The sequence below is a fragment of the Balaenoptera ricei genome, chromosome 3, assembly GCF_028023285.1.
Source record: "Balaenoptera ricei isolate mBalRic1 chromosome 3, mBalRic1.hap2, whole genome shotgun sequence".
NCBI classification, from domain to species: Eukaryota; Metazoa; Chordata; class Mammalia; order Artiodactyla; family Balaenopteridae; genus Balaenoptera; species Balaenoptera ricei.
This window is the reverse complement of record NC_082641.1, coordinates 147,578,905-147,592,862: the sequence shown is the minus strand read 5'-3', so window position 1 is coordinate 147,592,862 and position 13,958 is coordinate 147,578,905. Positions and strand designations below refer to the sequence as shown.

The 13,958-nt window shown below is 49.6% G+C and overlaps 1 protein-coding gene across 1 annotated transcript in view; it reads right to left on the bottom strand.

Moving 5' to 3' along the window:
• WWC1 (WW and C2 domain containing 1) overlaps window positions 1-13,958 on the bottom strand; it is a 149,841-nt gene that overhangs the window by 34,627 nt on the left and 101,256 nt on the right. The window contains exons 6-10 of the mRNA XM_059917651.1: window positions 13,049-13,178; window positions 11,524-11,670; window positions 10,239-10,312; window positions 6,387-6,629; window positions 741-830 (exon numbers count right to left, since the gene is read on the bottom strand). Of these exons, the coding sequence (XP_059773634.1) occupies window positions 741-830; window positions 6,387-6,629; window positions 10,239-10,312; window positions 11,524-11,670; window positions 13,049-13,178 (684 nt within the window). The remainder of the gene's footprint in view (window positions 1-740; window positions 831-6,386; window positions 6,630-10,238; window positions 10,313-11,523; window positions 11,671-13,048; window positions 13,179-13,958) is intronic.

The window sequence follows — 13,958 nt, the reverse complement described above, 5'->3', positions numbered from 1 at the left end:
ACGTGCACTTAGAATGCACCATCTCATCAGACCCTCCTGACAGTCTCCAGGGCGGACCACGCATCCCCATTTCGCTAAAGAGGATATCCCGAGAAGGCCACATAATCAGGAGCTGGCAGGGCTGGGATTCGAACCCAAGCCAGCTGCCTTAAAAGTCCACTTTCGCCTCAATATCTTTGTTTCTCAAATCTCCACCAGCGGCATTCCATTTTCATATTTCTCCATATTTGAATCCAACCCCAAATAACACTGCTTAATATTTTCCTTCAACTCAACTCACTTTTTACACGTTAATATAATTTTCTTAAAAAGGAAACTTTATATTCTAAGTGTAATTTGAAAAGCATTGTCAATTGTTAAAAATATTTGATGAAAACAGAATGTCGTGATAAAATTCCAGCCACGTTGCCCACCGAGGCGCCAGCCTGAGGCCTACCCTCTCTGCGTTGTGCAAGTTGGCTGGAGAGACGTGAACAAGACACGCTAGCACCCAGCTGGGGCCTTCTGCTGTGTCGTCAGAGGACCGAGGAGGCTGCGGTCTGGGGAGGTGAAGGACCCTGCCCCCAGCCACACCAGGCCCAGAGCGAGTCCCCCAGATCATCCGTCTGCCTGCTGTGCTTCTAAACGGGCACACTCAGGCCATGGAGGACACGTGAAGGGCAGAAGCTGGGCTGGGCTGGGCTGCCTGCCTGCATACGGCCGTGCCCAGGGGAGCGCTCACCCCACTGCCTACTACTCACCTTTTCAGCTGGGAGTGCAGAGCTGCTACCTGCCGGGTGGCTTCCTCAAGCTCTCTCACCAGCTGGTTCCTCTTACTGTTTAATTTCAACCTGAAGGGAGAGAAGGCATGAGTGTGGAGCTCGGAGGGAACCCGCCTCCATCTGCCCGAAAGAGGAATGACAGGCATGGGCTCATGGAGATGTACGCACAGACCCACAGAGGCACACACAAGAACTTCCTGGAGGCATTATATTAGGGTGTTTGGAGAGGTATGGCCTCTACGTATAATCCTATAGTAACTGCTATATGCATCACCTGCTATATACCAGGGGCTGACTAGGAAACTTATAACATTGCCTTAAATCATTTGCACAATAACCCTGCGTAGTAAGAATTTTTTTTTTTAACCACTTTATATACGAGAAAACTGAGGCTCTTAGAGTTAAATAGTTTACTTAAAGGTAGAGAGTTACTGGCAGAATTAGGATTCCACACAACCATCCCTCCCTACGCTGTGTACAGACATGCAGAGAGAGAAGACCAAGTGAAGACACGGTAGATGACCATGTGCAGATGGCCATCCACAGGCCAAGGAGAGAGACCTCAGGAGAAACAACCCTGCCAACACCTTGTCCTTGGACTTGTGGCTTCCAGGACTGTGAGGAAATAAATTACCATTGTTTAAGTCACCCAGTTCGTGGAACTTTGGTTTGGCAGCCCTAACAAATGAATGCACCATCTTAGGGTAAAATATAGAAGGAAAAAAAAGGTAGGGTCCAGGACTGAGCTCTGAGTCTATAAGCATCCCAAGGCTGAATGGACGGGCAATAGTCAGCCAAGGAGCTGAAGAGAGTGGTTCCAGAGAGCCTGGGGAAGATCCAGGTGAGCGTGACAGAGCGTCAGAACCCGGGAGCTAAGGCCTGCACCCAGGCATGCCCACACCAGAGCCCAATTCAGCAGCTCCCTCCCTGAAGGCAAAACCCTTTAGTTTAGAAGGGATGGCTGGATATAGGCTCTGCTCAGCCCCCAGTTTCTCCTGAAATTCCCCATGGGGGTGGCTTGGATGGGCTCCAGAGAGGGTGCTGGTCCTTGGATCTGACAGGGAAGGAGCTCCATCACCCACTCATGACTTGGGCTGCTCTCCTGCATCCACTAGGTTAGTGGTTCTCTGTCTGTGGCCCACAGAGCTCCCCCACCAGAAGGGGAGGTATGCTTATTAAATGCACATCCCTGAATTCCACTTAGATCTACTGAATCAGAAAGTCTAGGGGCAGGGCTCAGGAATCTGCATCTTTTTGTCTTTGTTTTTGTTTTTTGGCCACGCTGTGCAGCTTCCAGGATCTGAGTTCTCCAACCAGAGATTGAACCCGGGCCCCGGCAGTGAAAGTGCCAAGTCCTAACCACTGGACCACCAGGGAATTCCCTGGAATCTGCATCTTTATTCCCTATTCCAGGTGACTTTTAGGCACAGTAAGGTTTCTGAGCTGCTGCACTGGCTGGGGATTGTAAGGCAGGAGCTGTGCCTCACTCTCTCAGCCCCTAGCATGGCGCCCACCACATGGATGTGCTTGAAAAGCTACTGCTGAACGGAAGACTTTTCCCCAGTTGATGTAGGGAAAACTCATTTGCTCTGTTGAAAGAGCTGGATGTTAAATCTCCCATGGACAGATATGTCCCACCGTTGGCATCTTATCCCCTTATGCCATCCTGCTGCAGGAGGAATGACTGACTCATTGCTCCCAGAGCACAGCCAACCCAGCCAGGGGCCTGGGAGAAACAGTTCATTTCCATGGAAAACCTAACCACACCATCCCTCCACTGACACGCCCAAGGCCTCCAGCACAGGCCCTGCCGTGAAGACCAGAGCTTGCTTGAGACACAACTGCAAAGTGATAAGGGAGGGGCAGGACCAGTCACTGGGGAAGTGGCCTTGTGAAATTTCAGAAAAGACCACGGGAGCTGCGGCCTCGGCATGGTTCTTGGCCAGCTCAGTCCCCAGCCCTGTTTTTCCAGAGTCCTGCCCGGGACTAAGGGGGGCTGGCAGATGGAGCCCGTAATGAACAAAACCCCGGTTTTCAGTGCAATGGACACAACTGTGGAATCTGACCCTCCGTAAGAGCAAGACCTTGAAAGAGTGTGAGGTCTGGGGTCAAGGCGCAGCCTGGGCCACCATTTCTACCTTTGTTTTCCTCTCCCCTGGGAGGAGACCACAGAGGTGTGCTCTGGCAGTAAATGCAGGTCCCCAGTGGAGCCCCAACAGGAGGCTGAGGGGACCGGGAGCCAGATGGCCTTGACCTCCCGAGCACAGGGGGGTAGCTACCAGCAGCAACACACAGATGCCGAGGCGGCCTCCTACAGGTATTGGGCTTCGCTGGCCATACGGTGTCTGCATGAGATGCCTGGCACATGCCGGGAGGCCAAGAACACATCAAGCGCGGAAGCAGGCAGAGGACCCAGGAGGTGGGGCTGGGATCCCCACAAGCTGCGGCTCAGCCCCTGGGGTGCTGGTTAAAAATGCAAGAGCCTGGGCTCCATCTCAGGCCTGGGGAATTGGTCCCTGGGGTGGGGGCAGGGAGTCCTCACTCTAACAGGCACCGCAGCTCTCAGGAGTGCCCGGGAGGGCCCCTGGGGAGGGAGGAGGAAGCAGCGTGCAGGACGGGGAGTACTGGGGGGAGGTCTGTGCTTCTGATTGATTCGACACTGGGGTCTGGTAGGCCCTGTGGTGTGCTCTTCCTGGATGTGTCTCTTCCTGGCCTTCTCAAAGGCACCTTGAACAGAGAGGCTGTTGTGTGAGGTGAGGAGTCTAATAGTCCCATGTGGAGAGACAGAGAGAGAGAAGAGAGAGAGGAGCATGAGAAGCAAAAAGAGAAAGAAACCTAGAGAGAGAACAAGAGAGTCAGAGGGATGAACACAGACAAACAGGGGGCCACAGGCAGACAACTGAACACAGACGAAGACGGCTGGGTGGGCTTTCTCCTCTCTTTCGTGCAGGAGGCTCACAGCCGTCAGCCCCGTCCCTGTCCTTCCCGAGGCTCTCGCCTCTCCCTGCCCACGTGCCCCCTGGCTTCTCTCTGCATGTCTCCCAGGGGACCTTGCCCTCTGGGACCTCGAGACACCTGCTCAGCAGCTGCCATGGCGTGGAGGCTCTGGCTTCCCTGAACTGGCCGTGTGAACTCACTGTTCCAGGGGAGCAATCAGACCTTTGAAAGACGGGGCTGAAGGCAATAATAAAAGACCTTCTAAGTGGGCAGGAGACTAAGGCAAGCATGAGCTCCAGAGCCAGCAAGCCTGGGTTGTAATCCCAGCTCTGCCATTTGGTGATGTTGGGTGAGCCTGTTTCCACAACTATGAAATGGAGATTAACCTCAGGGTTGCTGGGAGGTTTAAATGAGATGATATAGCTTACAGAGTCTGGTACTTAATGGTACCTTTTGCATGTAGTATAGGGGTCTCTAAGAGATTATCCAATCCTAGTTTCGAGAAACCAAAATTATGATAGCAGAGAAGAGCCTCAATTCACAATCTGGTCCAACCACCTGCCTTCAGAATATGTAAGTATTCAATGTAATTATCCTGGTTTTTTTTCCCTATTAGGCAATTGAAGTCCATATTGGTCAATGACTTGCACAAGGTAGGTGGTGGGAAGGGTATCTCTATTGACCCAACGAGGAGTAAGGCTGCCAGGGATCTGTTCTCTCCAGCTGCCGGCTATGAGCATAATGAAAAGCTGAGGGCTTTCCAGGGGCGGCTGTAGGGTCTGGGAGCAAGTCAGGGGCCCAGAGGACTGGGAGACAGACCAGGAGATGTATACAGAGGCCTGTAAGCGTCTGCCCAGGCTGGCGAACCATTTATTCTTTCAACTAACTCTAAAGGCACAAAGGTGTCTGGACACAGGCCTTGTCCCCAAGGTGCACAGACAGCCTTGGGGAAAGCAGGACAAAGTCTTGGCACTAACAGAGAATTCTAGAAGGTGCTTCCTAGGGTTACAAAACACCAAATATTGAAGCCCTCTCCTCCTCCCTCTCCCACCTGCCCGGTGGTAGGTCAGCGCTGATCAGCCACCCCTCCCAGGGGAAGATAAAGGAGAGGAAAGTGACACATCCCTGGTAGTAGTTCTGACAAGGGGCTTGGTGGGGAGAGATTCCCCACCATTGACCAGTCAATGGGCTGTGTGATGTGGTTACAAGAGGCCAGAAAGAGGCTGGTCAACTTGACCCATCTGGCACCCCGCCATGTGCGAATAGAGCTTACTCAGTTACTAGGGTGGGATTGCAAGCAGGGTTCCTCAGCACTCAAGAGGCTCCCTGAAGGCATCTTAGGACCCGCCGTGGGGTGATGCAAGGCACCTAGGATGCCTGGCCTGCTGCCACTGGGCCCAGACAAGTTTATCTGCTTTATAAACTGGGCTTCTGCCTCTGATTTCACTGGAAAGAGGAATTCCCTTGCTCATCCCTCTCCCCCACCTCCCACCTCCCCCAACAATGTTTGAAAATCACTATCTTCAACTCCAGCTCCTTAAGGGCAGGGACCTTATTCAATAAAGTCTGCTGCCAAAAACCAAGTGAAAATAACTGAATAGATTTTAAGGGTATCAGGGCAGGGATCGTGACTTGTTCATTTCTGAATCCTCCAAATTGCCTTACACACAAAATATGTGCAACAGAACGTTTCTTAAATGAATGAATGAATAAACAATGGGCTGATGGACAGAATGAATGAATGAATGAATGAATGAGAAACTGGGGATTGTAGGACCCACTGTGAACACGGAGTTGTGCTCTGTGCAATGTGGGTGTGGAGGCTGGTGAGACACTGCAGGAAGTAAAGTCTGTTGTAAGGCTTCAACCAGAGAATGGAAACCAGTGGCTTTCAGGTTAAATCAAGCCCACAGATGAAGCTGATTTAGCCCTCATGGTATTTAAAAAAGTTTTTGGATTAGTTGCCAATATTAAAAAAAAAAATCCAAACAACTCTTTTCTTGAACTATGGGGGCCTCTGGCAGCCTGGGGCCTGCACCTCCACTGGCTGCAGACAGCGCCTGCTTTAGACAAGTGGGGTCTGTACCTTCCAGTCTAACATGGCCCACGGCCAGGTGGGCCTCTGGCATTTATATCACCTGCTTGACTCCTATAAACGTCTCAGTTCGCAACCCCCATCTAAACCAGTGTATCTCAAACTGCGCATTGCAATTTGCTAGCGTGTGGCGAAATCAATTTAGTGGGTCACGACCAGCATGAAAAGAAATGCAACATAAAAGAAAATATCAGAGGGCTGTCACACAGAGAAGGAGTATGCACTGCTTCGTGAAACTGTTGTCTGTTAGATAATAATACAATGTGAATCACTGTCACAAAGTTGGAGAACGACTGCTCTAAATTACATAGAGTTTATCTTAGTCAGAAGATAATTTCTGAAAACCTGCAGGTAAGCAGATTTTTTTGGTAATGCGATTCCCTGTGTAAAGTTCTGGGGTAGCTGGATGGTGAGTCACTTCCCCAGATTTGCTACTTTGCAAAGTGGTGAGATCTTTAAACTGAGTGTCCCTGGGCTGAAGCCCAGGAGCCCCAGGTTGTCCCCATCGCCTCTGCCCACCCCGATGGGGGGCCGGAGGATGGACTGGCAGCGAGGGAAGGGCCCCGGCCCCCCAGCCCCCAGCCCAGCCCCACCTCTCGGTCAGCGCCTTGCTCTGGGTGTCGCGGGCAGCCTGCAGGTCCTTCTCCAGCCGCTTCCGGGCCATCTCCAGCTGCTCCACCTCTCCCTGGGTCCACTTCCGGGGGCTGATGAAGCGCATCTCCTTCAGCAGCTCCTCCTTCTCGTTGATGAGGATCAGCCGGTCCCTCTCGGAGTCGAGCACTCCCGGCCAGGCCTCGCTGTCAAGCTTGGCCAGCTGGATCTTCAGGTTGGCGATCCTGCGGGCCAAGAGGGCAAGCGTGACTGGTGTGCCCAGGGCAATGCGGGAGCAGCGTGACGGACTGTGTTTCCAAGGTTACGTGGTCCGAGGAGGCGTGCTGTCCTCAGAGCATCCTTTTTGACAGTGACTGACTTCCTTTTCATCAGCGTGTGGTCTCAAGGAACAGATTTTTATCTAACACACATATGCGGTGCCCACCATGTGCCAACCGTGAGTAGGCTCTGCAGGGATAGGGTAGAGGCAGCGTCCGTGCCCGGAGGGACACGAAGCCTGATTCATCACCAGGCAATAGCCTCCTACCACTAGCTAGGTGACCTTGGGCAAGTCTCTTCGTCTCTCTGAAGGGAATAACAAAACGTCCTTCCTTGTGGGGTAACGGTTGAAGGTTTTATGACATAATTCATAAAATGTCCAAGCACAACATTTCGTGCATGCTAAACAAGCACTCAGTGAATGTTTCTGCTGCTACTGTGCTTATTCCCTGGTTTAACTACTTCTTAGGTGTGTAATGTTGGGCACACTCCCTGAGCCTTGTATATAAGAAAACAGTTACTCGTCCTTCAGAATTGGTGTGAAAATGAGCAATTATGTGTTCAGTGTGTCCGGCACATGAGTGCTGAACCAATGGCAGTCACGGGCCCACTATGACCACAGCAAATACTGCCATTGCTAACCTTGTGTTCTCAGTCTAGAAAGTGGCGGCAACACCCTGTGAACAGCTGTGGATTTGAGGTCAGAGGCTTTGGGTTGGAGTCTTGGCTCTGACCTTCTTAAGAAATCATTTAGGTAACACAAGCTTCTGGCACAGTGCCTGGTACACTGCAGGCCCTTAATAAGTGTTACGGGAAGGAGTTGGGAGCCCTTCACTGTTTTGAGATACAGTATCCTCATCTGTAAGATGGGAATAATGATGGTACCTGCAAGGTGGGTTATGAGGACGAAGTGAAAACATATCATTAAGAGCTCTTTATATAATGCCAAGTGTGACATAGACATTACGTATGATTATTGTTGGATCAAATTAAGATTCACAGTACTGCTAAGAGTATTGCTTCAAATATTTAAAAGCAATCATGTGATCCTTTAGGATTTAGTCTTTGCAAAGTGCTTTTAGCTATCACTGTCCTAGCCTCACCCCATCCCTAAAGGCTGGATAGGACCTGGTGGTAACCCTGTTGGACAGATGGCCAGAGAGGATATGGCTCACCTAAGACTGCAGGTCATAAACATGGTCAATATCTGTTGAGGTCCCAGACCTCTGGACCCCTCAGTTAAATCTTTTTTTAAATTAAATAAATAAATAAATAAATAAATAAATAAATAAATTGCTGTGTTGGGTCTTTGTTGCTGCGCGCAGGCTTTCTCTAGTTGCGGGGAGTGGGGGCTACTCTTCAGTGCGGTGCGCTGGCTTCTCATTGCGGTGGCTTCTCTTGTTGCGGAGCACGGGCTCTAGGCACGCGGGCTCAGTAGTTGTGGCGCGCGGGCTCTAGAGCACAGGCTCAGTAGTTGTGACGCACAGGCTTAGCTGCGCTGCGGCATGTGGGATCCTCCTGGACCAGGGATCGAACCCGCGTCCCCTGCAGTGGCAGGCGGACACCCAACCACTGCACCACCAGGGATGTCACAGTTCAATCTTATCTGCAAACAATGTGACCAAACTCAAAACACTGTTGGAGACAAGATCTCCATGCTGTGTAGTGAAAATTCCATACAGAGAAACACATCTACATGTGCTCATTCCCCAGCCAAGTGTCTCAGCAGGGATTCTCAGAGTTAATTAATTTAAATTCCATATTCACATATACAGCAATCCATCAAAACTGGCTTTGGGATAACTCTGTAGCTGCTGTTATCCATCCAGCTGCTTCAAGGATAGAGTGATATGGCCAGGTCTGGCAGGGGCTCCACTACACATGGGACATTGAAGGGGTAATTGATGCTTTCTTGGATGTACTTTCTGGTGGCGTTTTCCTTATGCCAGTGATCCCTAAACTTTTAGCCATACATCCTTAGGAGAATCTGATGAAATCTGCTAGACTCCCAAGAAACGCACATGTGACAAAACTTGGCACACAGTGATCAGACCTTGCGTTATATAGCCACCTGCCCTCCCTGCTTCAAGACCTGCAGCCTCTGCTTTCCCATTCAGCAGGCTGCTCTATTCTTTATACTTAACACATTTTTGACCGGAGACGTATTACGTCCACAGGCGTTAGTTTCTGCAAAAATCCCACGGTCAATAATGTGCTCAACTACCTTTAGGTGAAGGGGGAGGCACAAAGCTGGATAAAGGATGAGCCAGGAAGCTCTGTGATGAGAAGTTTAATGGCTCAACCCCAAAGGGAAGATTTCAGTCCTTTCATCTCTCCATAACAGATCATCTAAGATAGGCATTCCAACAAACTGGAATAGATCCAGGGTTCAGAGTGGTCGCCTTCAGAGGGGACAAGAAGTGGTTGTCCAAACGTAGAAGTCGTGCTGTTTTGCTGGACCTCTAGGGGGAGCTGAAATAGTGCACAGGATATGTTTCTCCCCACCTGAACTGTATCCAATTTCTCCTTCTTTTGTTAACAATATTCCAAATTTTCTTTGGGAAATCAGTCCTCCCGTACTTTCAAGTCACTTGGTTCCCACAAAGCTAACCTCAGTCCCCTTCCCAGAGTCGTGCACGTGACCCATGCTTGGACCTTCATAGAATTCTTATTCCTCCCACCCTGAAATAACGATTGGTTCTCCCAGAAAAGCCAGTGAGTCTCAAACCCAAAGCTTGTTAAAACAGTTGTGAAAGGTAGGTCCTCTGGGGTTTCTAACCTGGTAGTATGTAAGCCTAGAATTGCTGGGGGTCATCTTTCTGCTTTGACAGGAAAGTCTGTCAACACAAAGGCAAGCAGGGCTAAGAAAAGGAGAGCGTTTGAGTCTATGTAACATCATTTGAATCCCTGGATCCAGCTGTGCCTGAAGCTAGTTACCGCAGCACTTTGGAGTTCAATGGCCAACAAATTTCCTTTTTTGCTTCTTCTATTGAATAGTTTCTATTGGATCCTGTCCACATTGCGTGGACCGTTACAGATGCTCTAAAAATGTCAGCTTTGATTACTATTTTAATTTTATTTGTGGCAATGGAACCCAGCTGCTTAGGATTCTGTGAAGCCACAGAACATCTGAAGTCCCTGGTGTCTACACAGTTTAAAAACACAGCTTGTTCCCAGTTGGGCAGGAGACACTGAAGTGGGTAGTATCCGTAGTCTTTTTAGCCTGTTGCTAAAACCTCAGCTGTGCTCCTTCACACCAAACTACTTATACGATTGTTGGTAAACCTTGATTTTAGAGGTTGATTTTCAGGCGGGCAAGTGGAAAGATTACGAGGCTTTGAGGTTTAAAGTATGGTTCAGAGCATAGTTCCATTCTTTATCTAGCTAAGTGTCCCTGGTTGAGTCATTTCCTGAGTTTCAGAGAGGATTAAAGTATGAAGATGATAATACCTTCACAATCTTTGTGAGGATTAAACATGATGAGATGTGTAAAAAGCAGGCACAGAGCAGACACTCTACAATGGTAGTTATCATTGTTGGGGCCATCCTGCCCCCAGCCCCCAGCCTCTAATTACCTTCTCTTAGCCTCTTCATATCGAAGGCGCAATCTGACCTTCTCCGCCAACTGATTGTTGCTGCTGGTGCCGAACTGGAGGAAAGAACAAGTCGGGAATTATATGGCTATTGTGGCCAGTGCTGAGCTGGGTTTCAGGAGCTCATGAGAGACTTGACAGCATGTGTGGGAAGCAGCTAAAAATAGTCCCCAATTACTGAGCTGGCTGTGTGAATTGCAGGGAAGCTAGTTAGGGGAAAAACACTTTCTTTCCTTAAGGCATGGGAAGAGCCCCAAACTCAGATATTTAACACTTCTAGAAGAGAAGCCAAGGGCCCAGAATATCATCTTGCAGCCCCAAATGGCTTGGAGCCCATTCGAGCACCAGAAGCATGGCGGACAGCTGGTCAGGAGGAAACACGGACAGCCAATACACAAGATAGCCATTCTGGGCGTGCTGGGAGGGGGCCCACCAGACACTCAGGGAGCCTGCAGTCAGGAGTGCAACACTGAGTGAGTGAGAGGGAGGTCCCAGAACTTGGAAGAAGGCACACAGTTCCTTCGCAAATACTTCGGCCCACAGGTGGCTTGTAGCTGGACACACGGGTGGTGTGGGGAAGGAGAGCGCAGCCCCATTTGCCACGCCACGCTCTGTCGGGAGTGGCAAGAAGCTACACGGCTCACCCCATCAGACGTGAACACAGCTTCTCCTCACAAGTGGGAATACGACTATAGAAACCAGACAGAATAGCATTTAGCCATGGAGGCTGGTTCATTCAATGTCACCTGCTCTAGGAAAACAAAAGCTCTTCAAAGTTATGGATTGCCGTGGGTCAGTCCTGCTCTAAGTCTTTCAGGAGCGACGTCTGGACAGCACTTGCACTATTCATTACTCCGACCGGGCTGAGCTTTTGAACTGGGAGGCAAGCAGCTGTCTGAAAGCTGTATGCATTGTTTTGGGATGAACAGGAGGGAAATATCCTGTCTCCCAGCTGGTGAAAGAACAACAGAATGGCGCTGCAAATTAGCACGAAGGAAACCAGAGAGAGACGCCTGGTCCTTCAAACATACTTTCTGTGCAGCATCTAGAGATGCATTCACGTGGCCAGGGAGTCAGTGCTGGCTTTTCCTCCACATCATCATCTCATGTCATCCGGGGGCCAGGTGGTCTGCAAGAGAACGGAGCTCCAGAAGGCTGAGTTACAGCCAGGCCCACAGACGGTGGTCACCAGCCAGCTCCTCAGGTGAGTAACAAGAAGGGTACTCTGTCCCTTGGGGGCCCGCAGCAGCACACGCCATCTACTCACACTTCCTGAGATGTCCGTCTGGGAGCTCACATCCAGGTACTGTTTCGGCAGCGGGAAACCTGAACTCTCCAGAGAGCTGCTGCTGGACCACAGGTCAGAGTGAGACCCTCTGTCGGTGAGGAAGCCGTCCTTCAGCATGGCGAGGCTCTGGAACAGAGGGCACGGTTGGCGACGCACCCTCCCGGGAGGGAGCTCTGGGCCTGTCACTCTCTATGAATCTACTAGGAACCCATGCTCCCCCTAGACATCCCACTTATCCTGTAAAGAGCTACCAGTGAGTGGGTGCCAAGCACTGGGCCAGGCCCTTTACATGGGGGCAACCAGTGTGCACACTGGCTCTGGAGCCACACGGGTTGAGCTGGAAGCCCTGCTCTGCTACTTCCTAGCTGTGTGGTCTGAGCTTGCTGATGAACCTCTCTGTGCCTCAGTTTCCTCTCCTGCAAAATGGGAATAATCACGGGTCCTATCTCACAGGGCTATCATATTGATTAAACGAGATGACCAGTGTAAAGCACTAGTTCAGTCAATACTCAATAACTGTCAGCTCTACCATGATCTGATTTAATCCTAACCACGGTCCTGCGAGGAGTAACCTATGATTAGCCCCCATTTTATCCACGAGGGAGTTGTTACAGGGAGAAGCTGGCAATTGACAGAGCCAGGATTTGGTTTTGGTCTATCCGACTTGGTACTCTTAACTGCTAAACACGATCGGAACATGCCTCACTGTCTGCTAATGTCTTGTCACTGGGCTGCAGTCCTGGGCAGGAGTTATGAAATTATTCTGTTTCTCACAGAGTGCAAAGCTTCCTTCACCAAGTCATTTACAGTATCTCTGAGCTTGACTGCTCATCTGCCGATGGGAACGAAAATAGAATATCTTAGAGGTCAAGGAGGCAGTTCCTTTGAGGGTAGGTGGGCTGTACAGGGGTTAAGAGAATGGGCTTCTGAGTCAGGTGTCCATGGGTTTGAATCTTGGCTCTACCGCTTACTCTCTGATCTGTGCAGTCTTTGGCTGTATGATGGAGATAACCTAGCACTGATGTAAGGGATAAGTGAGGCACAGTGCATGCAAAGTGCTTGGCACTACTGCCTGAGAGATATTAAATCATATCTGTCATCATTTGTCACTTCCCAGCACAGAGGTGGAACATGAAATGAAATGCTTATAAAGATGCTACATTTTGATGTCGAGGTAATGTTGAAACCACCTCCCTCCATTTGGTTCTGTGCAAAATAAGCCAGATGGCTAAAGCTAGTGGCAAGGAGGTGGCCTTTAGACTAGACCAGAGGACTCCTGTTCCAGTTCTGCCACTGACACTAGCTGTCAATGACCTTAGGCAAGTCACTTCATGCTTCTGAACCTCCACTTCCTCTTCTATAAAATGAGACTAAAAGCCCAAGAGAACTAGTGAGGAGAACTCAAAGATCTTGCAGCATGTGGAAATAGCCCACATGAGTCCTGGCACAGGAAGGTGCTCAGGAGAAACTGGGATGGGGCCCACATCATTGGGAACTCTCGTACCTTAATGAGATCTTGCTTTTCCTTTTCTCCACAGGTGATGGCCTTTTTGATGGCTTTTGTTTCTCTCAGGACAGCCTGCGCTTCATCCAGTTTGTAGCTGCCTTGAGCATCAGACATTTTCTTATCAATTCTAGGAGACAGTCAACAGGAAAGGTCAGACAGAGATAGGGCGAGGGATGGGGTTTCCCCAGAAGAAAAGCATAGACCATAGTGCTTCAGTCCCGGAAGAAGTCTCCTCTCTGCCCTGCATACCCTTCTTCCCCAGGTCCTGCCTATTGGATAAGGCACAGAAGGTCCCTGTCAAATTGCAAATGTCCCATAGTGTGGGGCTGCAGAAGCAACATCATTCTTGAAGTCAACTCTTACAGGAAGCCTTCCCTGATTACATCCTTGAGTCCTCCAGGCTGGGCTAGGTGTTCTCATAACACGTTGTGCATAGCTGTGACACTGCACTCAGTATGCTGTGGTATAATTAATAATTTATGTGGTAATGTCCTAGACTTGATCCGACAGGCTTGAATATGTTTGTGTAGTTTTAGTATCTGGCATAGAACAGTCCTTTTTTTCCCCCTTAACGTTATTTTGTTTTATTTTACTTTATTTATTGAATGAAAGATTCTTTAAATTCTATAGTACCTTACAATTTTCAAAAGTTTCACCCACATGATTTAAAATAACCCCATAATAACCCTTTTATCTCCCTACCCCTATACTGCCCCTTCCCCCTCCCCTCTCCCCACTGGTAACCACTAGTTTGTTCTCTATACCTGTGAGTCTGCTTCTTTTTGTTTTATTCACTAGTTTGTTGTATTTTTTAGATTCCACATATAAGTGATATCATACAGTATTTGTCTTTCCCTGTCTGACTTATTTCACTTAGGATAATGCCCTCCAAGTCCATCCATGTTGC